This window comes from Ursus americanus, chromosome 8, assembly GCF_024610735.1.
Source record: "Ursus americanus isolate L20-20 chromosome 8, mUrsAme1.1.p, whole genome shotgun sequence".
NCBI classification, from domain to species: domain Eukaryota; kingdom Metazoa; phylum Chordata; class Mammalia; order Carnivora; family Ursidae; genus Ursus; species Ursus americanus.
In genome coordinates this window covers 82,625,000-82,650,335 of record NC_142134.1, presented here as the reverse complement: position 1 = coordinate 82,650,335, position 25,336 = coordinate 82,625,000, and the positions used below count along the sequence as shown (strand labels likewise).

At 64.5% G+C, this 25,336-nt stretch overlaps 1 protein-coding gene across 10 annotated transcripts; it reads left to right on the top strand.

The window, feature by feature from the left end:
- The first annotated feature begins 8,297 nt into the window (after positions 1-8,297).
- Positions 8,298-24,046, top strand: FGFR3 (fibroblast growth factor receptor 3). Of its 10 annotated transcripts, none has more exons than XM_087864353.1 (18): positions 8,298-8,477; positions 8,852-9,062; positions 14,452-14,721; positions 14,967-15,020; positions 16,111-16,280; positions 16,357-16,480; positions 16,587-16,777; positions 17,675-17,825; positions 19,188-19,378; positions 19,717-19,862; positions 20,710-20,831; positions 20,909-21,019; positions 21,095-21,285; positions 21,389-21,511; positions 21,613-21,683; positions 21,840-21,977; positions 22,124-22,229; positions 22,304-24,046. In XM_087864353.1, exons 2-18 carry the CDS (start codon positions 8,954-8,956, stop codon positions 22,448-22,450), a joined length of 2,415 nt encoding a protein of 804 aa, XP_087720479.1. In that variant the 5' UTR covers positions 8,298-8,477; positions 8,852-8,953; the 3' UTR covers positions 22,451-24,046. The 10 variants fall into 10 exon arrangements, with proteins under 10 accessions (XP_087720479.1, XP_087720478.1, XP_087720477.1 ...); XM_087864352.1 differs by having other exon boundaries at positions 19,714-19,862; XM_087864351.1 differs by having other exon boundaries at positions 16,108-16,280.
- Positions 24,047-25,336: the final 1,290 nt, after the last annotated feature.

The window sequence follows — 25,336 nt, the reverse complement described above, 5'->3', positions numbered from 1 at the left end:
CCCAGTTTTCCGGGCCCGGCCCAGCAGGCAGCCCTGGCAGCGGGGAGGCTCGTGGAGCTTCTCTTCAGCACCGTGGGTGCCCGGGGCCCGCGGCATCTTGTTGGGGGTAGCCAGCTCGCTCGGTGTGCTCGGGGCTGAGGCACAGGCTGCTCCCTGGGGACACACGTGGGCAGACACAGGCTTGTCTCAAAGGTGTGTCCCCATGTGCCCCCCACCTGCCAGGGCAATCCTCCCAGGAGGCAGGCGCTTCCGGGCCCCCCATATCCTGCCCACCTCCCCTTCTGCCTCAGGATGAACCAACACATGGTCCAAAGACCAAGCCCTGTGGCCCTCCACTACTGACCTGGCAGAGTGCTTTCCTGCTGCCCCTTCCTGGAAATCAGCCACTGCCTAGCTGCAGACCAGAGTCCCAGGAGGTCATGGATTTGGGGCTAAGCCCACGGAGCCACTGGGGCTGGGAAGGCCTCAGGAGATGTCCCAGAGGAGGGGCGAGAGGGAGGGTCCGGATGGGCAGGGAGGCCGCAGGAGCATTGCCAGGGCAAGGACTGCTGGGAGGTGGGAGAGGAGAGGGTGTGGAAGGGTGGCTGTGAGAAGGGAGCCCCAGCCTGATAAGCCCCTTTGATCTGCACTGAAGCCGTGCAGACCCCCATCCTCAGATAACCTGGTCCTGGGAGCCACAGGCTCCAGCCCTGCCCCCACCCGCTGAGCCCACGGCAGACCCTGGCCCAGAAGCTGGGAGGCTGGGGCAGGGGTGGTGTCCCATGAAGCAGGCCTGGTGGCAGGGAGGGGGGCTCCGTGCCCCTCCCCCTGGGAACTGCCTGGTTCTTGCCCTGGTCCCCCAGACTGGCTGCATCCAGCCCTCTCTGGCCCTGCTGGCCTGGCAGCAGGCACCTCTCCCGTCTCCCTGAGAGGCTCCCACTGCCTTCACCCCGAGCCTGGGGGCCCCATGAAGCCCCTCCCTGGCTCTGGCCCCTTGAGCAGCCCTGTCTGACCTGAGTTAGATTCCTGTGCGGGCACAGGTGTGGACACAGCTTTGTGTGGGATGGTAACCCCCTGCCCGGCACCGCCCTCTCCCCACTGCCTGGGTGGAGGTCAGCGTCCCCCGCGCCCGGGGCGGGGGGGGGGGGCTCTACCAACCACGCCCCATTTCTGTAGGGCAGGCCAGCTCCACAATAAAGTTGTCAGCAGCCTCGGGCCATGGGGACTGCAGGCAGGCAGGCGTGGCAGGGGAGGGAGGCTCTGGGAGGCCTTGCACAGACATCTCTATTAGGGGGCTGCCAACCCTGCCCAGCCCCAGGGCCTCCAGGACTGGGAGGAGTGGGCGAGCATGGGCAGAGGGGGCCCTCAGGCTCGAGGCAGACAGGGCACGTGCTGTCCATCAGGGCCCACAGGGAGGGCAGGCCCATTAGGCAGAGGAGCAAACTGAGGCTGCAGGGTGAGGGCACCCCCTCTCTGAGAGAACCCCTGAGGTTCCTGTACCCTAGGTCTCCCCGAGTGGAGTGGGAGTGCCCCAAGCAAATAGTTGCTGAGATAGGCCCCTCGTGAGGTGCTTCACAACGCTGTGCCTCAGTTTCCCCATCTGTAAAATGGTGCATTGCTGACTGCATTGGGCAACTCTTTGGCTTCAACAGACAGGCCATCCGCCTGTGTTCAGCATGTGCCCAGGCTGAGCTGGGGCAGCAGGACGGCGCACACACTCCTGTCCCTGGGCTTCCACAGGGTGGAAGCTCAGGTCCTGGGGGACCCACACAAGCCCCGATCTCCTGGGAGGACAGGACCAGAGCAGATTTCCCGCAGGAGTGTTGGCTTCAGCCCTCATCCTGCAGGGGCTGGCAAGACCCCTCAAGAGCTGTAGCCTCTCTCCTTCAAGGCTCAGCAGCTGGGCGTGGAGAGAAGCCCTTGATGCACGAGCTGCTCCCCGTCTCTCCTTCCCCAGGGCTGCAAAGGGTGGGGGTACGCTGCCACAGGGTCCTGGGTCGGCAGAGGCCAGCCAGGCCTTTCCTCCCAGAATCCCCAGAGCCAGGCCCCCTTCTCCAGAAAGCCCAGGACCCCCACAGGCCCACTTCCTCCCCCACTTCTAGCACTTTCCTAGAGCAGTCTCCTGCCTCCCACCCAGCCTCCCTCCAGGTGCTGTCGGAGCCCCTTTATAGGTGGGAGACTGAGGCCCTCGCCCAAGACCACAGAACGGGGCAGCGGTGGTGCTTGGACGGACCCAGGACCCAGACACCCGTCTCCGACATTCCAGACCCTAGCCCACCCCCAGGCCAAAGTGTGGCTGCAGCCTCCAGCCCACTGCCCAGTGTCGGCTTCAGCCAGGGCTCCGGGCTGGCCACTAGGGAAGCCTCATTCTCCTGGGCAGAAGGGGTGGGGCGGGGCAGGGGTGGGGATCGCGGCTCAGGGTGGGCCTGGGTCTGGCTGGGGGTGCGCGAGGAGCATAGGGCTCCCGACAGTGGCTACTCAGTGAGCCAGCAGCCTCAGCAAGTTCGCTCTGCAAACAGCTGCCTCCTCCAATTAGCCCCATGCAGCCCTGCGTGCCAGCATCCGGGGAAGGGCCTGGCGGTGGGGGCCGGGGCACTTGCCCGAGGCTGGGGGCTCCAGCCTGTTCTGTGGGCTCCCTACATGTTGCAGAGAACACCCCACCCTTCCCAAGCTCAGTGGAAATCTCCCCAGGGCAGGGCAGCTGCGCCCAGTCACTGCGTACCTGGGAAGGCCATGCCACCTGAGCTCTGTGCCTCAGTTTCCCCACCTGTCAGAGGGGGCTGATGATGGAGCTGGTGCTGGGTGCTTCGTCAGGAGCCACTGTCACCACCCACGCAAGTCCTCCTATTTCTAGTCCCACAGGATGCAGGGTGCCCCGGTGTAAGCTCTGGCGGTCCCCTGGCCCCAGCCTGCGCTGGACAGTGTCTATAGCCTCCAGCCAGCAGAGGTGGAGGCGTCCCCTTCCCACTGGACCCAGCTGGCCACTCTGACCTCGCCGGCTCTGGCTGGAAGCGTGGCTGAGGTTTGTCCATGGGTGACCTGTGCAGAGGCCAGCAGGGGCAAAAGGCCAGGGATTGAGGCCCTGAGGAGGGACTTCGGCTGAAGCTCAGGGCAGAGCTCGAAGGGGCTTCCTTGAGCAGGTGACACTCGCCAGGAAGGGCCAGCAGGACCCGGAGGAAGGGGCATTCCATCCAGGAGGGTGGAGGCTGCCCAGGAGGGAGGAGGGTGTGACGTGGGGTTGGCCCAGCGGCCCCTGAGGCCTGGATTCCTAATTCAGCCGGAGTCTGTGAGCCGGGCTTGTTTATTCTTGGCAGGAAGGCTGGTGGTGGGGGTGGGGGGAGTGAAACCTTTTCAAAAAATAATAATAATAAAAACGCTCATTTAGAAGGCTCCCAAGACGTGCTGAACTCCAAAAGGGTCTTGGAAAAAATGCTGAGAAGGTTTAAGTGTAAATGGACCCAAAACACCATAATTAAATTTCCCTTAAATTTACCAGAGTTTGGGGTCAAAGAAAAAATAAAACTTAGGGAAAATACACTTGAGGTTTCAGGCAAATGCCAAGTGCTTAGAAAAATAGATTTCTGAGCTGCTCAGCGGCTACCGGCCTGGCCCCCACCAGCCCCAGGAGCTGGGGAGGCCTTAACCCCTCCTGGGCCAGCTCCGGCTACTTCTCCCCACTGCCCTCCCTCCCCGGCCCAGCCCCTTGGGGGCCGTCCTCAGCCAGTCTCCCTCCTGCCCCTCTGCACCCTGGAGGAGCCCTGTATGCCAGGCTTCACATGGGGAGCCGGGGGCCCCTCACCCCAGCCTGGGGTGGAGCCCGGCAGAAGCTTGAGCTTTCTTCTCTCCCTCCCCAGCTCCCTGCCACCACTTTCCTGCAACTACACACAGCCCTGGTCTCCTTTCCTTGCTCATCTGGGAGCAACCACACTTTCCAAACCTAAAGTCAGGATTTGAGGTCAAGGGGTCTGAGCGAACCAAGGGGTAAAGAGGCCAGAATGTCTGGACTGGGGCTGTTATAGCACATCCCAGAAGACAGTCTCCCAACAGCACATGATTATGGTGTTGCCCTCTTTGCTCAGCCTGCCAGGAAGCTCAGAGCTAAAATTAAGGCTCTTGTACAGTAGCTAGTGTTGGCCCACGGACTTTGGAATACATTCTCTTCTCCATGTTCTTTAGAATTCCATTTCTGTTATAATGAGCAAATTGACTGTGCTTTTTATTTTAACCCTCCTCAAGTTTTCTGAGTACAAATTCAGAAGGCAGACATTACCCGTGATCCGTAGCAGCTGTGGCCACTCTCAAATCTGTTCTTCTTTCTTTGGGGGAAGGAGGTCAGCCCCCCTCAGCTCAGTTCCACTATTGAGTGGCCCTCCTGCTCCATCCTGTGGTGGCCCACCCTGGTCCCTGGGGCCCACACCATATGCACCCTGCCAGCAGGCAGGGGGGGTAGCAACGGTTTCCAAGAAGGTGGAGATGTGTGTTGGGAAGTGGAGAGCTCCCGGGGGAAAAGGTGAACTAGGCTGAGACGTGAGGCTCCCTTGGGGCCTCAGTTTCCCCCCCTCGAAGCACTCAGCCCGGTCCTGGGCAGAGAGAAGCTTCCAGCAGCAGTGGCAGTCCCAGGGGTAGCTGTGCAGGAGGCTCTGACCAGGGCTCTCCCCTGGCTTCTGGGCCCAGGGCCCACCTAGACAGGCATCTAGTGGGTGCTGTGGAAGCCGTGGCCTGCCACGAGCACTGTGCAGAGCAGGCAGGATGTGGACTCGAATGCACACCAGGAGCATCTCCACTGGCAGGGGGAGGTGGGGTGGAGTGGCTGCAGGGCCCGCGGCTCACAGCCTGCCATGATCCCTGCACCCAGGGCACTCGGCAGCCTGGCCCCCCTCCCACAGCATCCCTCCCTGTTCGCACCTGCACAGGCCCCAGCAAGCCGGGCCACCTGGCTCTGAGTCACTGACCAGGCTGGGCTGAGCCAGGCTGCCCATCAACCCCCCTGACTCTCGCCCGAGGCCCCTACACTCACCTTCACTGGGGACCCCCACGGCTATGGGCCTTGGGAGAAGGGTGGCCGCGCAGGGGGAGTGGGCAGGGAGGCATAAAGCCTGAAGAGAGTGGGGCCGCCCTAGGACTCCTGCACCCCCACACTGACCCTCTGCAGGCTCTCCACGCCCCCTGCACCTGCTCCCCTGCCTGAGGTGCCCAAGGGGGCTTCCCTCATGGCTCCAGGAGGCCTGCAAAGAGTCTCAGGGGAAATGCTCCACAGGAGAGCCGTGGTGACACAGGGGCGACTAACGGCTAATTTTTAGAAAGTGTCGCTGAGATGTTGGGAAGTGAGGCCCAGATGGCATCGTGAGTAACAGGCCCTGGTGTCAAGGCAAGGCCCTGCGAAATGTTGACTTGGAAAGAACAATTGTGAACGATACAATTATTTTTTCAATGATAATAAAAAAAGCCTTCAAGCAATGCCTTCCCCTGGTGGCGAGGGTGGGGTGAGCTGGACGACTCCTTTGGTGCTGGCGAAGGGTGGTGCTGGGGCCTTTTGGAAGCAATTTGGCAGAATCAGCCGAGAGCCACAGGACCTCCTGTTCTTTGACCTAAATGCCGCCAGACATTCAGGAGAGGCCCGTGGAAAGGCCATAATGAAGGGACCCCTTCAGACTGCCACCAAAGAAACCAGCACCACGTGTGTAGATGGCAGAGTAAGGGACAGGTCCACATCCTGACCTCCAGGAACTGGGAACGTGACCTCATTCTTCCTGGTGTCATTAAATTAAGCTCTTGGGATGATCTTGGATTATCTGAGTGGGTCCTACACCCAATGCCAATTGTTCCTATAAGGGATGGAAGAGGAAAGGCTGTGTGACCTTGGACACAGAGTGGGTAGCAGTGAGCCATGAGCCCAGGAGCACCTGGGGGTGCTCAAAGACAGGAATAGGCAGGAGGGACCCACCCCTGGAGCCTCAGAGGGAGCAGGGCCCTGGCCACACCTTCATTTCTGACTTCTGGCCTCCAGGACGGTGAGAGACTACATTTCAGCCAACCAGCCTTAGGAAAGGGACATGGAGTGGGAAGCACCCAGGGCTCAACCCAGGCCTGGTGCTGGGGGAAGAGGGGGGTACACTCCCTCCCGCAGGCCCAAGGAAGAGGGAGCAGGGCAGAAGTGCAAGGGCCCATCCCCCAGCAACCTCTCCTCTTGCTAGTGCTGCCCAGTGGCCAAAGCCACACAGGAGCTGGACAGGAGAGGGCCCCTGATGCCCTGTGGGGTCAGACTTGTTGGGACAGATAGAAGCATGCAGAGACCACTAACACACACCTACAATCCCTGTGGGCACTTCGGCCAAGGGGACAGTCCTGGGAAGCAAAAAGCAGAGAAGTTACTCACAGGAGGATGGATGGATGCCCACCTTTCAGAGACCAGAGGATGCAGGACACTTTTCTCAGGAGCCCACGGGGGAACTGTGGGCACCATCCTGGGAGAGGACCTGCAGGGGACAAAACAGAGACTTTCCTGGGCCTCGGAAGGGTCCCCTGAGAAGCCATCCGTCAGGTGCCAGAGACCGGTCCTTCCCCTCTGCCCCACTCTGAGCTGACTCCTGCCCCCCCGCCAGCTCTGCCCACAGAGGAATCTGGAGAACAAACCCCATCCAGTCCACACAAACAAAGAAGGTCAGCGGGGCCAGCACCCCACACCCATCCTTGTATGGTAAGTAACCGATCCATTAAGGAACTGGTCAGGGGCGCCTGGGGGGCTCAGCTGGTGGAGCATCTGACTCTTGGTTTCAGTTCAGGTCATGGTCTCAGGGTCATGAGATGGAGCCCGGTATTGGGGTATTGGGCTCCGCGCTCAATGGGGAGTCTGCTAGCGACTCTCTCTCCCTCTCCCTCTCCCTCTGCCCCTCCCCCTGCTCACAAGCACTCTCTCTCTCTCATATATATAAAATAAATAAATCTTTTTAAAAAAGTGACCAACTAAGGAACTGGCTAATAGATTAGAGCCCTATATGTTGCAGTGGCCCCTGGGATGGTATCCTGGGAGGCGCCCTAGGCAGGGGGCAGCCTGGGGCTGTGCACTGGAGGGGTCTGGACAGCCCCGCTGGGGTTCAGAGGGCCCGTGGCCAGCACAGGGGACATGGGCTTAACTGGAGCAGGTAATGAGAGCAGTGCCCAGCAGGGCTGCAGGTCTGTCAGGCAGGCACACAGGGGTCACAGGAGGGCTCCCTGGGGGCGGGGCCCTTCTAGCGCCCTGAAGCCTGGCCTCAGAGGCTGGGGTGTCTCCAGGCTGGCGTCTTCAAAACACAGGCTGCCCCTGGGGCCGTGGGTAGTGCCAGCGCCCAGTCACAGAGGGGCTTTCATTGCCCATTTTCCTGAGGAGCACACGGAGTCCCAGAAGCCCAAGTGTCTCCCCTCCCCTCTCTGGTGCCCCCCCCCCGGGTTTCCTGAAAGTGGGGGAAGTGCCCTCTTCCATGTGAAGGGGGGCACGGAAGCCATAGTCACATTGCTCCTCTCCAGCTCAAATCTGTCGCATCCAGCAGTGCCCCAGGACCTGTCACAACTCCTCCAGCTCCCGCTCTACTACCAGCTACCCTCACCCTTCCCCAGAGCCCTGGGGTTGGTGTCCCCTGTCTGAGGCCCCCAGTCCCTGCTCTCCACTCTGATGCCTGGCAAGCACCCAGTCTCTGAACTTGGTTCCTCCTGGAGCACTGGGAGTAGCTCGGGAGGCTTAGCTCGAGTGCGCCACGGGCGCTTAATAAAAGCAGCAGCGCGACCCCAGCTTGTGGGATGCAGTCCGCTGGTATTTCAGCCCCGGCAGACAGGCAGAGCCGCCCCTCACTGCCAGGCCTTTGCACACACAGTCCCCCCCGGCCTCCATGCGCTCCTGGGCTTATCCACCGCACGCCTCAGGGTTCAGCCTCTCTGACAGGCTTCACCCACCGAGACGCCCCCCTTCTATGTCCCCTCGTTGCCCTGATCCGAGGCCGGATGGCAACCGGGACTGCGAGCCGCGCAACTAGAGGTCCGCGCTCGGCCCCTCTGAGCGCCCGCCTGGCGCAGTGGTGCGATGGGGGGCCTCGCGCGTCCAGCCCCGGCTCCCACGCCCTCCGAGACCGCCCGGCGCCCCCGCCCGGCCCCGCCCCCTCTAATCCCCTCCGCGGGCGGGGGCCCGGCGAGCCGCGGCCCCGCCTCCGGGCTGCCCCAGGGGAGGGGCGTGTCCTGCGCCCAGCGAGTCGGGGCGGGCGGGGCCGGGCCGGGGCGTGGCCGGGGGCGTGGCGGCCGCGGGCCAGCCCCCACTGGCTGCCGCGCGCCGGGCCGCCCGGGCTCAGTGCTCGGTGGCGGTGGCGGCGGCGGCGGTGGTGCGGACAGCTGGCGCCGTGCAGTCCTGCTCCGCCGGGCACACGGACGCACCGGCGAGCCGACTCTGGAGGCGCGGGACGCAGGCACTGGGCTGGCGGGCAACGAGCCGGAGCAAGGGCCGCGCGCGGCGAGTGGGGGCCGGCGGCCGCCAGGTCGGTGCGCGGGCGGGGAGGGGTAGAGGCGGGCGCGCGGCGAGGCCGGAGCGCGCGGCGGGCTCACGTCCCGAGCGGTCTCTGCGGCGGGGCCGGGCCGGGGCGCAGGCTTCCCGTCCTGGAAAGTTTGCCGCCGCCGCCGCCGCCGCCCTGGGAGGGCTCTGCAGAAGTCGGGGAGGGAAGGGGGAGGAAGGGAGGGACCGCGGCGGGGAGGAGGCGGCCGGCGCCAGGCGGCCCGGGAGCCCAGGGCGGCGGCGGCGGGCGGGGCGGCCGGGGGTCGGTGAAGCCTGGGCGCAGGAGCCCAGCCACCGCCGCTTCCGCCCCTGCGCGCCCCGGCTCCTCCGGGGTAACGAACTGCCCACCTCCTCCCGCAGTCTCCCGAGTGGCGCCCTCCTCCCGCCGGTGCCAGAGCGGGGACATGGGGGGCAGCATGCCCGCGCGCGCCGCCTGAGGACGTCGTCGCCCTCGCCCCCACTATGGGCGCCGCGGCTCGCGCCCTCGCGTTCTGCGTGGCGGTGGCGGTCGTGACCGGAGCCGCCTCGGGGCCCCCAGGCATGGAGCAGCGCGTCGTGCGGAGAGCTGCAGGTAAGGAAGCACCCGACGGGTACCGGAGAGGGGCGTCGGGGCCCAGGAACGGGCCCCTGGGTGGGTGCGGGGCGCCGGATCTGAGTGGGCCCGAGGATGCGCCCTGGGCTGGCCCTGCGGAGCCAGTGCCCAGGTTTCTGCCGCCCTCCCTCCCCGGGGATCTCGGCCAGAGCTGGCGCGGCAGTTGGTGGGGCTTCGGGAGCCTCAGGGCTACCACCCAAGTGCGAGGCCGCGGCTGGGAGCTAGACGCGACTTCGGCGTCAGCCGCCACTGCCCCCCACGGTGCTCCAGTGGGGTGCAGCCTGACCCCAGGCAGCATCGGGAGGGCGCGGGGCTGCGTTTCCACGATTCCCATTGTTGTTCTGCGGGTCCTCACTAACGGAAAGTTCCTATTGTTGGTGCTGCAGTCCCAACCCACCTCCGTCCCTGTTCATGGCTTGGGTCCGAAGTGAGAGACCGCACTTTGGAGGGAGGGTGTGAGAGTGCGTCAGCCTGCCACCCGGGCCCTGCCCCCCAGTGGCCTCCGTTACGACGCAACACCGTCTAGTGCCTCCGCTCGCCAGCCCTGCTCTCCCTGCCCTGTGGGTAAAGGTGTCTGCCCCCCACCCCGGGGTGTGCGCCCGACGCCAGGGCGGGTGTCCGAGGGACGTGGACCCGCGGACCCCATCCGGCAGTCAAGGTCGGGTAGATGTCGGGGGTCCGCCAGGGGCCTGCGGGCGGAGCGCCGGGGAGGGGCGGGAGCGCGTCGGTGCGCCAGGCCCCGCCCCGCACACGCGCCGCGGCACTCGAGGTGCAGCGCGCGCGGCCCCCTGCCGAGCCCACCGTGCGCTCCGGGCCGCGCCGCCCCGCACACGCGCCGCCAGACTCCCGGCTGGGCCCGGAGGAGAGGCCCGGCCGCGGGGGCTGGGGGGGGGGCGGACAGCCGACCCCGGGACGCGGGCGAGGGGGCCGCACGCACCCCGGCTCCGTGCCGGCGGCCGCGCGGAGGGAGGCCTTCGCCCGGTGAGCTCACGCCCCACCCGGGCGGGACCCGAACAGCCGCTCCTTTGTACCCGGCGCGGCCACAGACCGCGCATTGATGGCGGCCGCGGCGGCCTCGCAGGGAGGTGTGAGCTGAGCGGCGGCGGGCGCGCAGTGCCAGGGAGGCGGCGGCCGCGGGCAGGACGGAGGCAGATGGCGGCCCGCCCCTCCCCGCGCCCCCGCGCCCCTTTCTACGGTGGCGGCTGCAGCCTCCCGGAACAATGTCATTTTTTTATGAATGAAGTGGGCCCAGCGCTTGAATGTGTGTGTCATTCAGCGGCGTGACAGAGGCCGTCGCTAGGTCAGCGCGCGCTTTTAGCGCCTGCTCGGGCGGCCCAGCTTCCAGGGGCGCCCAATAGGCGGTCGCGGGGGGAGCCCCGAATTAGCATTCGCATTCAGATAAAGATATTACTCCCTACGGCCGAGGAATGTCAACTAGCCCCGACGAGGGGGCAGCGGGCCGGGCTCCAGATCCTCTCCGGACCCCCTGCGGCGTGCGGGGGCGGCAGCGGGGGGAGGGGGCTCCGTCCTCGGTCTGGGAACGGGCCGCCCCCGTGAGGCCGGCCCTGGGGAGCAGAGCTCGTGGTGCCGCAAGGCTCGCAGGCTTGGGGCACTGCAGCGGGAGGGGACCCCGGGGCTCGGGGCCTCTTCCCTCTGCCAGACCATGGCTGCCCCGTCCCCGAAGTAGAGCTGGTGAGACAGGTAGTGAGCTCCTCGGTCAGTGAACTCCATCCAGTTGGTTAAGGACATGGACCAGGCCATAAAAATTCAAAGATCTGGTGAAATTTAGAGTTTCCAGCTGACACTTTCTCGGGAAAAACAAATTAAAAAGCCGGAGTTGGCTGGGGTCGAGGTGGGGAAGATGCGGGCCACTGGACTGACCTGGGCAGCCTTCATCTCCACCGGGGGCCAGTGTTCTCTCTGAGGGGCCTTGAGGGTCGGCACTCCCCGTGCTGTCTGACCCCACCCAGCCAAGAGGGGTCCCTTGAGAGTGCAGGGCATTTCCCAGAAAAGCACTGGTTGCCACCTTCCCCACCTCCTCCGTCTCAGGGATGGACTTTGAGCCCCACAGGCCTCTGGGTGGTTCATTAACCTGGCTGAGCCCGAGGCTGGACTTCTGCCCTCAGCCCCTGCACTGAGCTGAGAAGCACCCCTGCCCCCAGGGATTCAGGTCCTCCTTGGGGCCACTCTGGGGCCTGGCTGTGCCCCATCTCATAACGGAAACCAAAGGGGGACAGGCGTCCTAGCTGGCACAGGCTGTGGGGGCAGTGACTTACAAGTGAGTAAGCAATGGACGATGGACGGAGTCTCTTCTGGATGGGAGGGGAGCTCCCTGACTCCAGATCCTGCTGGAGCCCCAGTCACCTCACTTGTTTGTGAGGACAGGTAAAGGCAGGGTTCTGAATAGGTCAGGCTGGGTCATCCTGTAAGCCCACATTTGCTTGCCCCACCTCACCCCCCCCCTTTTTCTTCTAACTTTGTTAAGAAATATTTCAGAAAGGTTCCAGGTGGGGAGGGGGGAAGCTCAGATCTTCTCCCTTGACTTCGGGGTCCCTTTGAGAACCTGTGTCTCTTGGGCTATTTGAAAGCATGTACGTCCCAGGCTCTGGGGGGCAGTGGAAAGCTTCACTGCTCATCCAGAACCACACCCTTTGTTCTTCATTCTAACCCAAAACCCAAATTCCCTGGGGGCAGCCAGCTGCAATGGTTCCTTTGAATTGGGTCTGAATTTGATGCTTGTTCTTTGGGGTCGCCCCCAAGTCCCTTCTGGGGGAGTGTTGTCCAGCCCCTGTGCACTCCCTATGCACTGGGGGAGCCTCAACTGTACTGACCTGAATCTAGGACTGTTTCCTCCTTGTCAAGGGTCAGGGGCCCCGCGGCAGCCCTCCCGAACAGGCAAGCTCTGACGGTGGCCTGGTGACATCAAAGGTGATGGGTTGGGTCTCTTGCCCCTCCTGTCATGTGACCCAGCATTTTCACTGCTATGGTGGCCTTCCTGGCCGTGTAGTGGGATATTTGTGCTGTGTCCCAGTGGGGGAAATTGAGGCACGAGGCCAGTGAGTAGCAGAATCAGGAGGACCCTGTAACTGGGAGACAGGCCCGCAAGCCCAGCTGGACCTTTCCAGAACATAGTGCCCCTTGGGCCATGCTCATGGGCTGCCCTTGGCATGCAGCCCCTGATCGAGCTCAGGCCCCTGTTGGGGTGGGGGTGCAGGTGGGGGCAGACATTCCACCTATGCCCACCCCCCTCAGTGGCATGTGGGCACCTGCCGTGGCACACAGGACTTGGCCTCCAGCATGTGTGGGCCCCAGCACTTGGGCGGGTGTGAGCAGGGCCCCCTTTTGTTGATCAAGAAAGACCCCCTCCTGGGGCTGCTGGGGTGGGGGCTGAGCAGCACTGCCCCTGCCGCTCCCAGGTAGGGCCAGACAGTGGCTGGTTTAGCGCCCACCCAGGCCCATCACTTTGGGCCCTGCCCATCCTTCTCTGTCCCCCTGCCTGACCCCACCCACTTGGCCACGGCTGGGTCACCCCCAGGATTCTCTGTGGCCTGGTGGTCAGATCTGCTGGAGGCAGAGACTGCTGCCCTGGTGTGGGGGTCCCTGGCTTCTGCACCTGGGCAGGTCAAGGGCTGGGCCTCAGCTGAGTGCAGGGTCTGTCCACCAACAGATGGCTGGCCTGGGGGCTGCTCTGTGTCTCCTCAATCCCGTGCTGGACCAGGTTGAAGTGAGTCCTGTGTGGATGGTTGACCTGCCCACGCTGCCCAGACCAAACCAGAGCCGATCACTGTTGCCCTTGGGCCAGGGCCTGGGGCTGAGGCTGCCATGACCAGCAGTCCTCAGCCTTCTGGGGGGCCTCAGTCAGCTCCCAGCCACTGGGTGGTCCCCACAGGACACAGTGGCCAGGACTGGGGGGCTGGAGGTCAGAGCAGGAACCCCTTGACTGTGGGGCCCCCAGTGATGCAGACTTGGAGGATACTTCAGAGACCCTCCTGGTGGGCATGGGGCTGGTGGGGCTGCTGGAAGTAGGTGGGCAGAATCGGGACTGTCCAGGGAGCCAGGGGCTGATGTGGCTAGAGTGGGCAGCTGGGCCCTCGAATCTAGGCCACGCGTCGGCAGAATGACAAGTGACGGTGTAACTGACCCAGCTGGGTCTGGGGAATGAGGCCTGGGCGGCAGGACCACCCACCCCTGTCCCGGGCCCCAAGCCCAGGCTGCCCGCCTGCACTGGGCATTGTCTGGCCCTGGCAGGGAGGCCTGGTGGTGATAGTCAGCCCCACCAGTGGTGTGTCCCTGGATCTCCAGCTAGGCAGCCGCTGGGCAGGGGGAGGGACCGGGGACTTCCCAGCGGACGTCTGCCCTTGGCGAGGATCTTTTACCCCAATTTAGCATTTGCACGTAAGTGGGCCAGGACACCGTAGCCTGGCTCTAAGGGCTCCTGCTCTGACTTGCTCACTGGCTGAGTCTAGACAACCTCCCATCCCTCCCAGCTTGTGTCCTTATCCGTGAAATGGGGGAGGGTCCCAGGTCCCCTTAACCCACTGGCCTATGAGATACTGCTGACCAGATGTATCGTGCTGTCTGTATTTATGGGCTTTTTTCTTGCTGTGTGTTTAGTGTCGTGCTAAGGTGTAGCTCACACACAAAACACTGCCTTCTAAGTCGGGGTGCAGGTGTTCCACGTCCCCGAGAGCCCCCACTCCAGGCTGGCCCCCGAGGTCACCGGCCCCGAGCAAGTGCTGTTCTGGGAGGTTCAGCCTGTGCTGCCTGGCCCTGGCGAGCTGGGGAGTGTCTCTTCTCTGGTCCGGAACTGCTTTGCCGCCAAGATGAGACAGGGGGGCATTATGTGGGACCCCTGTCCCCTATTCCTGCCTCGAGCCTCCGTTTGGGGCTAAAAGCCAGAGGTCTGTGGAGGACCGGCTGCCTGGGGCCTGGTTTTGTACAGCCTGTGAGCTCAGGGTGGGTTTTGCACTTCTAAGTGGTTGGAAAAAGCAAAGGAAGAAGAGTAGTTTGTGACGCTTTGCCATTTGAATTTTCAGTGTCCATAAGTACAGTTTGGTGGGCGTGCAGCCAAACCCGCTTACTTGCACACCGTCTACGTAGGCGCTGCGACCCTATGGTTGTTCTTGGGGTGCACGCCAGTTGGCAGGGCTGTACGTAGCCACCCTGGTCCTCTGTGGGACACTTTGCAGGACTGCAGGCTCTGGACGCGGTGGCCCCTGCCTAGCCCTCCGGGCCCCAGATGCCCCCCTCCGCAGCCTCCGCTGCTTGTCTGGGCAGTGGGCCTGCCATGGTGCCTCCCGGGGGTGCCAGGCGCCCAGGATTCCTGTTTTGGGGGCACCTGCCTTAGGGTCATCTGTGCTCTCTACAGAGGCCCCGGGACCTGAACCTGGCCAGCAGGAGCAGCTGGTCTTTGGCAGTGGGGACACCGTGGAGCTGAGCTGCCACGCGCCTGCCGGCGGTCCCACGGGGCCCAGCCTCTGGGTCAAGGACGGTATGGGGCTGGTGCCCTCAGACCGCATCCTGGTGGGGCCGCAGCGGCTGCAGGTGCTCAACGCCTCCCATGAGGACGCCGGGGCCTACAGCTGCCGGCAGCGGCTCACCCAGCGCGTTCTCTGCCACTTCAGTGTGCGTGTGACAGGTGAGTGCCCGCGGGCTCTGCTGAGCCTGCTGCGCGGCCGGCGGTGTCGGGGCGGCGCTCCTGCTGCACCCCACGTCGCGGGTCTTGGTGGTCGTGGGTAGGAGGTGCTGCGTGAAGGGGCTCCAGCCCTGCCTGTGGGGGGCTCCACAGACCCGGGAGGAGGTGGCAGGCCCCGGGGAGTAGGCGCCGGGCACTTGCCTGTCGGGGGTCCGACTCCTGCATGCTCCCTCTTGCCTGAATTGCAGATGCTCCGTCCTCCGGAGACGACGAAGACGGGGAGGATGAGGCCGAAGATACAGGTGAGCCCGGGTCCCAGGCACGCAGGGCTGGCCGGGGGTGGGGCCCTGCCTTTCCGGGGGTGGGCCTGCTTCCTAGCTGCCCAGCCCTGTGCTCTGCAGGTAGGGGGCCTGCTCATCGGGCAGGTAGGACACCGAGGCCTGGGGGGCCACCTCCCTGGGGTCACACCAACTGTGGGGTCCCCTCAGTGTGACGGCCCTGAGCTCTAGGTGGCAAGCTGGGGGGCTGGGGGCACTGTGCGGCCGGTGAGACAAGGAAGACAGGGTGGCCGTGGGGGGTGGGCAGTAAGGCCTGTGGGTTAGGTGGCCCAGGCCAGGTGTGACTACAGTCAGGCTGCTGGGGGCCACCGCACTGAGGGGTTAGGGGCTCCAGGGACCCACAGGAATGTAGCCCCCACCCCAGCAACAAAGAAGGATGGAAACCACTTAGGGTAGGGATGGGGACAAGCCTGAAAACCAGGAGGGGGCAGGGCCTTCCGGATGCTGTGTCCCTGTGTCCCCTCTCCCTGCCCGGCAGGCCCTGGAGTGCTCTAGAGGGTGACTCTGGGTCGCCAGGATTCTAGCAGGCACCTGGCCACCTCTAAGACTCCGGGTTCTGCATGTGGCTGGGCCTTACGTCCTACCACCCGGCTTCTGGGTCCTAGCCTTGCTTGTCCATCCAGCTGGGCTCCGTGACCTGGGCTGACCTGGTTCCTCTGACGGCTGGATCTCCACCTCAGTGGGCCGGCCTCAAACGTGCCTCCCTGGGTGGGTGGGTGCTCCACTGGGAGATACCCTTGTGTCCTTAAGGCTCCCGGGTCAGGGTGTATTGTTCTGGACGCTTGGGCCCCCTTGGCTGGAGCAGGTGATTGGGGGAGGTGGACAGGGAGGGGAGGGGACGCATGCCTTAGCTTTGAGAATGCTGGGAGGTGATGTTGGGGCTGTCGGCAGCCTTGTCCGGCCAAAGCAGAGGTCCTCAGAAGTCCCAACAGTCCGTACACAGGAGAGGACACTGAGGCTGGAGGCGTGGGCAGCCCGACGGCTTCCGAAGGGGGGTCAGGTGGGCCTCTGCCCCCACCCTGGTTATGGCTGTCATGTGCCCCTCTCCCAGCAGGGGCCCCTTACTGGACACGGCCCGAGCGGATGGACAAGAAGCTGCTGGCGGTGCCTGCCGCCAACACCGTGCGCTTCCGGTGCCCGGCCGCCGGCAACCCCACGCCGTCCATCTCCTGGCTGAAGAACGGCAAGGAGTTCCGAGGCGAGCACCGCATCGGGGGCATCAAGGTGGGCCTGGCGGCGGGTGGTGCTGGCCGGTAGGGGCCTAAGCCGGCGGTCCCCTCACCCGCGCGCCCGTCTGCAGCTGCGGCACCAGCAGTGGAGCCTGGTCATGGAGAGCGTGGTGCCCTCGGACCGCGGGAACTACACGTGCGTCGTGGAGAACAAGTTCGGCAGCATCCGGCAGACCTACACCCTGGACGTGCTGGGTGAGGCCCCGGGCTGGCGGGCGTGGGCTGGCGGCGCGGGCGGGGCTGCGGCTGCGCCCCGGCTGCGCCCTGGCTGAGCCCCGGCTGAGCCCCGTCTGCCCCGCAGAGCGCTCTCCGCACCGGCCCATCCTGCAGGCCGGGCTGCCCGCCAATCAGACGGCCGTGCTGGGCAGCGACGTGGAGTTCCACTGCAAGGTGTACAGTGACGCACAGCCCCACATCCAGTGGCTCAAGCACGTGGAGGTGAACGGCAGCAAAGTGGGGCCCGACGGCACCCCCTACGTCACCGTGCTCAAGGTGGGTGCCACCCCTGGCAGCGCGGGAGCTGCTGGGCGTGGCCCCGTTGGCCCCGCCCCCCGTGTTCGGGGGTCGGAGAGGCCTCCCAGTAGGGAGGCCCGCTGGGTCAGAGGGTTGGGGGTCAGGTATCGGACCACGGGGGGGGGGGGGGGGGAGACGCGGTGGGGGTCTCGGCTCAGCACCGACCTGCTGGGGGCTGGGCTTGGGAGTCTGGGCCCTGGAGGCGGGCCTGCTCCGGGGCAGGCAGGTGGTCGCTGAGCCCTCCCAGCGCCTGGGCCTGAGGTGCAGGCAGGCCCTCCTCGCGCCGTCCTGATGCGGCCCCGTCCGCGTGCACAGAGCACGGCTCGCTTCCTGCCTGCCTGCCTCCCTCGGCCCTCGCTTTGTTCCCACGGCCCCAGGGGCGGGGGCCACCCGAGTTGGGATGGTTGCGACACTCTCAGCCCAAAGAGAAACATCTGTTGCTCATGGGGGTGGGGAGCAGGCCCTCGGGTGAGAGCAGGAGTGCAGCCCCGACTGCAGAGGCCACCTTGGCCCTGTCGGGTGAGATCTCGACACTCAGGGGAACACGTACTGAGAGCCAGGCCCTGCCGGGACCCCGGGGGTAGGCAGGCAGAGGACCAGCCCTGGGGGGCCTCTTAGGAGAGTCTGCCAGGGCCGCAATCTGGGCTGAAGTGGGTGGGTGTGCAGAAGGCGCACCCTGTCACACCGTGGCCCACCCCTGGGAGGTGCTTCCGTGGCCTCCTCCAGGCAGCCTTCCTGGCAGAGCCTAGCCCAGCCCCTCCATACCTTGAGGGCCAACCTCGTGGCAGGGTCTGCACCAGGGCCTGCACCCACATGGCCACTCTGCCCGGCCGGGCTGCCAAGGGCGCGCCTAAGCCGGGTCTCTTGTCCCCGCAGTCCTGGATCAGTGAGAGTGTGGAGGCCGACGCACGCCTCCGCCTGGCCAATGTGTCCGAGCGTGACGGGGGCGAGTACCTCTGTCGAGCCTCCAATTTCATAGGCGTGGCTGAGAAGGCCTTTTGGCTGCGTGTTCACGGGCCCCAAGCAGGTAACGACTCTGTCCCGCGCTGTCTGGCACGCCGAGCTCCAGCTCCGACGCCCTGGCCATGCGCCCACCTGCACGCCCCCATCCTGCTCGCTCCCCGCCCTGTGGCTTGCACGGTGCTCCCGAAGGAGCCACGTCTGCCGTGCTGGCGCCTCTGGCCTCCACTGTGACCGCCTGCTTCGACCCCCGTGGCCCGTGCTGACCCCGCCTGTGCTCTCACACGCACCCCCAGGAGGCCTTCAGCCCCAGGAGAGGCTGTGCCCCTCTGTTTGAGAGCTGCTGCTTCTGCCCCCGCCCCGTGTGCGTGTGCGTGCGCGTGCATGCGTGCACGCGTGTGTGTGTCTTGCTCGCCCTCTCGCTCGCTCTCTCGCTCGCTCTCTCGCCCTCTCTCGAGCTCTCGCCCCTGGCTCCACTGCCTGCTCACTGCCTGTTGGTCTGTTTGTCGTCCGTCCATCTGCCTGCCCGCCCGCGCCCCCCAGTGCACATGCTAAGCCTCACGCTGCGTTTGTGCAGCACGCTGCTGCCCGCACGCCTGGCGCTCACCCGGGACAGAGGACTCACCGGTGGAGGGACTGGCTTCGGGCTCTGTGTGGACGCACGAGGCAGAGGACCCTGGGCGCCGTGGCCGTGGTCGTGGTGGTGGTGGCAGCGGCGTTTTCCTTGCAGCCTGGCTGGATCGTCGCCACGTGGACTGTGGCTGTGGTGCCCCTGGGAGGTGCTGGCGCTCGCCTATCGCGCTGTGTTCTCTCTTTGTAGACGGCGGGCGCTAACACCACCGACAAGGAGCTAGAGGTTCTGTCCTTGCGCAATGTCACCTTTGAGGACGCGGGGGAGTACACGTGTCTGGCGGGCAATTCTATCGGGTTTTCCCATCACTCTGCGTGGCTGGTGGTGCTGCCAGGTACCGGCTCCTGCTGCTGCTCGCTCTGCTCCTGTCCTCTCGGGGTCGCTGGCTTGGGACACCCCACGGCTGCCAGGGACAGGCAGGGGACCCTGCGGCCCGTGGCCACCGTGCTCCACAGAGCTCTTGCGCCGGGCCCTGTGGCTGGTATGGGAACAGAGCCGACGTGCGGTGTGTTGGCTCGGAGGGGCCTCCCTGGAGCCCCCCGCTCCCGCCAGGTCCGCAGCAGCCTAGGTGGTAGCTGTGGCGTCTCCCTGGGTGGCCGGTGTGAGTGCTGCTGGCTCTGCTGGGCTCCTCCTCTACTGGGTGTCCCCCTGCTGACCCAGCGTTCTGACCGCAGGACCCTCAGTGAGGGGGTCTGAGCCCCTTTCCCCACGCCCGTTGTGCCTCTGGCTCGGGCCCAGGGTGGCCCGTGGGGGCTCCTATGCGGCTGGGCCAGGCCTGCAACACCTGTGTCTTTGCAGCCGAGGAGGAGCTGGTGGAGGCTGGTGAGGCTGGCAGCGTGTACGCGGGAGTCCTCAGCTACGGGGTGGGCTTCCTCCTCTTCATCCTGGTGGTGGCGGCCGTGACACTGTGCCGCCTGCGCACACCCCCGAAGAAGGGCCTGGGCTCGCCCACCGTGCACAAGGTCTCCCGCTTCCCGCTCAAGCGACAGGTAACAGAAAGTAGATACCAGGTTCCGAGCCGCCTGGCCTCCCGGACCCCCCACGGCCCCGTCCCCTGGGCTCCCGAGCTGAGGGACACTCCGCGGTGTCTGAGGCCTGGGGCCTGCCCGGGATATGGTCTGTGTGGCTGAGTCAGCCGCGCCCTTGTCTTTGCCATCCCCTGGGTCACTTTATCTTCACGTAGCGCTACGTGGAGGTCAGACAGCCCTCCCAGGCCCTGGCCGGCCCTGCTCACACAGACAGAGCCGCAGTCTCGCCGTCTGCGACCCTCCCCCACCCCCTGTGGTTTGGCCCCGTGGCACCAACCTGTCCCTGCCGACCCAAGCAGGTGTCCTTGGAGTCCAACTCGTCCATGAACTCCAACACGCCACTGGTGCGCATCGCCCGGCTGTCTTCTGGGGAGGGCCCTGCGCTGGCCAACGTCTCTGAGCTGGAGTTGCCTGCTGACCCCAAGTGGGAGCTGTCCCGGGCCCGGTCAGTGCTGGCGATATGACCATGTGTGCTGGGGCCAGGCCCTGAGCTGGTGGGGGTGGGGGACATGTGGGGTGTGGCCCCCATGGGGTGGGGAGGGGGCTCCACTCAGAAACCTGATTGGATTCCTATCAGAGGCAGGTAGGGGGGGCGCCTGGGTAGCGCAGTCGTTAAGCGTCTGCCTTTTTTTTTTTTTTTTTTTTTTAAGATTTTATTTCTTTATTTGACAGAGATAGCTAGCGAGAGAGGGAACACAAGCAGGGGGGAGTGGGAGAGGAAGAAGCAGGCTCATAGCGGAGGAGCCTGATGTGGGGCTCGATCCCATAACGCCGGGATCACGCCCTGAGCCGAAGGCAGACGCTTAACCGCTGGGCCACCCAGGCGCCCCAAGCGTCTGCCTTCGGCTCAGGGTGTGATCCTAGCATTCCGGGATCGAGTCCCACATCGGGCTCCTCTGCTGGGAGCCTGCTTCTTCCTCTCCCACTCCCCCTGCTTGTGTTCTCTCTCTCACTGGCTATTTCTCTGTCACATAAATAAATAAAATCTTTAAAAAAAAAAAAAAGGAGGCAGATAGGAATCAGCTCTACGTGCAGCATGGCTCTTGCTGGATGTGGGGCTGGGGCCGGAGGAGGCTGGGCCAGGGACAGATGCTCCTGCAGGGGGGAGGGGGCACCCCTCGCAGAGTGCTCTATCTGGACGGCCCTCACAGAGGGAGGGTCAACGTCTTTCGTCCTCACGAGCAGGGTTATGGGGGCAAGTACAGAGGGCTCTGTGGCGCCGCCTCCCGGACCGCCTGGGACAGACGTGGGGCAGGTGGGAGCGCTCATCGCCTCTCCGCTTCTGCCACCAGGCTGACCCTGGGTAAGCCTCTCGGGGAGGGCTGCTTCGGCCAAGTGGTCATGGCGGAGGCCATCGGCATCGACAAGGACCGGGCTGCGAAGCCCGTCACCGTGGCCGTGAAGATGCTGAAAGGTGAGGGAGGGGAGGGCTGTGGCAAGGGGGCCTGGGCAGGGCCAGGCAGTGGCGCCTGACACCCTCCGTCCGCGCAGACGACGCCACGGACAAGGACCTCTCGGACCTGGTGTCTGAGATGGAGATGATGAAGATGATCGGCCGGCACAAGAACATCATCAACCTGCTGGGGGCCTGCACCCAGGGCGGTAGGTGCTGTGGTGGGGCCGGTGGGTCGCGCGGGCCCGAGCGTAGGGCTCTTCTCTGAGGCCCTGTGCTCGCAGGGCCCCTGTACGTGCTGGTGGAGTACGCGGCCAAGGGCAACCTGAGGGAGTACCTGCGGGCGCGGCGGCCCCCGGGCATGGACTACTCCTTCGACACCTGCAAGCTGCCAGAGGAACAGCTCACCTGCAAGGACCTGGTGTCCTGCGCCTACCAGGTGGCACGTGGCATGGAGTACCTGGCCTCGCAGAAGGTGAGCGGGGGTGGGAGGAGGGGCGCAGGGCTCCCAGGCGGTGGCGGGTCCCTCAGCCGGCTGGGGCCACGTGGGAGCCTCAGCCCCCTCCCCCCCCTCCCAGTGCATCCACAGGGACCTGGCCGCGCGCAATGTGCTGGTGACCGAGGACAACGTGATGAAGATCGCGGACTTCGGCCTGGCCCGTGATGTGCACAACCTTGACTACTACAAGAAGACCACCAACGTGAGCCCGGCTGGAGCGGGTGGGCGGTGGGAGGCTGTGGAGAGGGAAGCGCCCCCCTCAGGAGGGCATCTGGCCCTAACGTGCCCCCTTCCCTGTCCCAGGGCCGGCTGCCTGTGAAGTGGATGGCGCCTGAAGCCTTGTTTGACCGCGTCTACACCCACCAGAGTGACGTGTATGTGATCTCTCAGAACCTGGGGAGGGCCGGGGGTGGGGAGTGGGGGGCCGTGGGATGGAGCTGGGAGCGTCCCGGGCCCTGGCCCATCTGCCCTACGCTCGGTGGGGGTCTCTTCGGGGCAGGGCAGGCTGACCATCCTGTGCTCCCCACCAGCTGGTCCTTTGGGGTCCTGCTGTGGGAGATCTTCACCCTGGGGGGCTCGCCATACCCCGGCATCCCCGTGGAGGAGCTCTTCAAGCTGCTGAAGGAGGGTCACCGCATGGACAAGCCAGCCAACTGCACACACGACCTGTGAGTGTCTGTGCCCTGTGGCCACCCTTCCTGACGCCGGTCCACGGGGCAGCCCCCCCCCCCCCCCACGGCCTGGCCGTCCGCTCCCTGCCCCCTCAGCGGGTTCCCGAGGGCCGGGCCGGGAGCCTCAGCCGTGCCGTCCACAGGTACATGATCATGCGGGAGTGTTGGCACGCGGTGCCCTCCCAGAGGCCCACCTTCAAGCAGCTGGTGGAGGACCTGGACCGTGTCCTCACTGTGACGTCCACGGATGTGAGTGCTGGCCTGCCCCTGCCCCTGCGCTGGGGGGGGGGGGGCACACAGCATTGACGGCCGCCCATCCGCAGGAGTACCTGGACCTGTCTGTGCCTTTCGAGCAGTACTCGCCAGGTGGCCAGGACACCCCCAGCTCCAGCTCCTCGGGGGACGACTCTGTGTTTGCCCATGACCTGCTGCCTCCAGCCCCACCCGGCAGTGGGGGCCCGCGGACGTGAAGGGCCACCGGCCTGTAGGCCGAGCCCCCGCCAATGTGAGAGCGGATGCCAGCTCCCCCTGTGCTGCTGGTGGCGTGCTGTCGACCACTGGGGCCCCCTGGCCCGGGCCTGAGCCCTGGGACAGACGGACGGATGGACAGACAACTTTGTGTGTGTGTGTGTGTGCGCGAGTCTTGAGGCCCCCGGCGCAGGGATCCCTGGGGTGCCCGCCCTACTGTACAATGACCTCCTGGCCACCGGTGCTCGCAGCACCAGGGGGACGAATGTAGAATGTAAAGGGTTTCCTCCCCAGGGCCCCTTCCCCAGGCTCCCCCCCCCCCCCCGCCGCCAACCGCTGCCTCCCAGGGGGCACTGGGGGGGGGGCGCTGTCCAGGCCCCCGCGCCCTGTGTGGGTGAGGCCCTGCCGCATGCCCGAGCTGAGCCTGCAGGGAGCCCCTATGCGGCAGGCTCCCACCCACGTGACACCTTGTGTCTGGAGGTGATGGTGAGCACGCAGCCCCCCCACCTCCAGCCTCCCCACATCCCACCCTGCTCCTTGGAGACTGAATTACGGGTACCTGAAGGCAGGAGCCTTGAACTTCCCTCCGAGAGGTTCATTCCAGAAGCGAGTGTACATTTATATACATAGAAACTGTGTGTGGGGTACTCACACGTATATATATAAATATCTATATGGAGGCAGGGCTGGTGTCGCAGGCACGGGACCCCGGGGAGCCCCCCCCGAGGGATTTGCTGTGAAGACAAACACCAGCAGACGATGGGAGGGGCTTTTCTGGCAGTTTTGTTTTAAAAATTGTACCTGGACCTGTATATTTGTAAAGCTATTTATGGACCCCCAGAACCCCTGCCCCGTCCCTCGCCCCCACCTCATAGTGTTGAGACAGCCGCATGGAAGAGAGGTGTCAGTTTTAACTTATTAACCGCTGAGAAGGGCCCTGCTTCGTTTGGAGGGGTCGCGGGGGGACATGCGTCGCTCTGGGCGTGACCGTCTGCACCCCAAAGCCCAGCCAGCCCCTTGCACCCGCGAGGGTCATTAATAGTTCGAGGTGATTCTAGTGAGGATATTTTATTTCCTTGGCCTTTTTTTGCAGGGGAATTCGGTTCCTATAGGGTTTTTCTTTAGGAGATTTATTTTTTTGGACTTCAAAGCAAGCTGGTATTTTCCTACAAGTTCTAATTGCCATGTGTTCCGGGTGGGAAGGCAGCTTCCGGGGTGGGCCAGCTCCCTGCACGGGCTCGGATGTCATTAGATGTTACAAGTTTATATAGATCTATATATGTAATTTATTGAGTTTTTACAAGATGTATTTGCTGTAGATTTAACACTTCTTACGCAATGCTTCTAGACTTTATAGCCCGGGCTGCCACCTTCCAAAGCTTGGGAGAGAAAGCCGTGAGTTCAGTTTTGTTACTTTTTTTACTATTAATGGCCCGAAGTTGGGTGGCTGTGTTTTTGCTCATCATCTGGTCAACCGGGCAGTGGCTCAGGGTGGTCTTTGTTCTCAGCCCCCCCGCCCCACCTTACGGGGGCCAACGGTGTCGGCCCAAACTGGCAGACATGCTTTCCAAAAAATAAACAGAGACGACTGGTTCACACCCCTGCTCTGTGCTTCTTGTTTCCTGCCCTTCTGGAACCCCAGGCGGCTCAGTGTCCTGCTGTCTGCCCTCCCCACTGGAGAAGGGAGGGGTCCCCAGCTGCAACTGGCAGACTGGGACTGGCTGTCTGGGGTCACAAGCCCCGGTCCCGGCTTGGATAGGACAATCCGGGGCAACGCCAGGGTGAGAGAGAAGGTGGTCTGGTGTGTCCGGCTGCGTGGGGGTCCAACGCTGGCAGGGCACAACCTCAGGGCCACGGGTGGTCTTCATTGCCTCAGTCTGAGGTCCAAGGGCAGGGAATGCTGGCAAGGGCACAGGCAGTGACAGCATCCTGGGATGTGGCTGCCAAGCCTCCTGGCTGCCCCCAGCTCACGGAATCCAGGTGGGCTCTGGGGGCTCTGCCCCGGCACCTGTGGCCCCTTCTGAGGCCTCCCCCTCCACACTCCACCTGCTGGCATCTGCAGTTAGCTGGGGAAGAGAAGGTGGTTTCTGGGGGTGGGGGGGGGCCCACCGTGGAGCCACATGTCAGCAAAGCTCTCACCTGGCCGGATTCAGCCAGACCCAGGGCGAGTGCTGTCTACTCCGGGGGGCCACACCAGCTCCTGGACGCTTCCCTTCCCCATCCCAGGCCTGGCATCCCCCTCCCTTGGGCTTCACCTGCACCCCCTGCACTCCACCACTCCTGTGACTGGGCAGATGCTGTGTGCTGACCCTCAGCTAGTTGGGGCACTGAGGACCCAGTGACAGGACCTGGACTCCTCTGCTCTGGAGTTCTTGGTCTGAGGGAGTGGGGACACGGATCAGGGCACCAACCCATGCCGGTGGTGGGGTAAGTCTGGGAAGGCTTCCTAAGGGAGGCTGAGTGATGAGGCTTGAGAGGATTCGGGGACAGGTGGCCAGACAGACTTGGCTCAGGTCCTCTCTGGACCCCAGTGCTGTGCAGGGCCGGCTGTCCCTCCTTCCTCTTCCCTGCTCACACCTTGGTCTGACCATGGAGGGCCACAGCTGGTTAAACCAGCCACTGGGCTGTGTCCACTTCTAACTCCCGGCTTCTCAGAAACTCGCTCCCGCTCCAGCTGTAGCTGTGTTCAACTCGCTTTCCAAGTCTGGGGCCGCCCTGGCAGGGAGGATCTGAACCCGGTGCGGCCCAATACCTTGACCCCACTCAGGGAAGCGCTTCCGGCACCCGCTGCAGTCTGCCAGAGACCCCGAGTTGTGTCCCTAGCGCTCTGGGGAGATGGAGGCCATGAGGGCGTGGACCACAAGTGTGGGAGTGCGGCCTGAGGCCAG

What these genes read in the sequence shown, in the direction of transcription:
- FGFR3 (XM_087864350.1), top strand. Translation starts at nt 8,954, where the DNA reads ATGGGCGCCGCGGCTCGCGCCCTCGCGTTCTGCGTGGCGGTGGCGGTC. An exon ending in GGCCGTGAAGATGCTGAAAG is followed by an intron (nt 20,832 to 20,908) that starts GTGAGGGAGGGG and finishes CCGTCCGCGCAG; the next exon opens with ACGACGCCACGGACAAGGAC. An exon ending in ACTACAAGAAGACCACCAAC is followed by an intron (nt 21,512 to 21,612) that starts GTGAGCCCGGCT and finishes TCCCTGTCCCAG; the next exon opens with GGCCGGCTGCCTGTGAAGTG.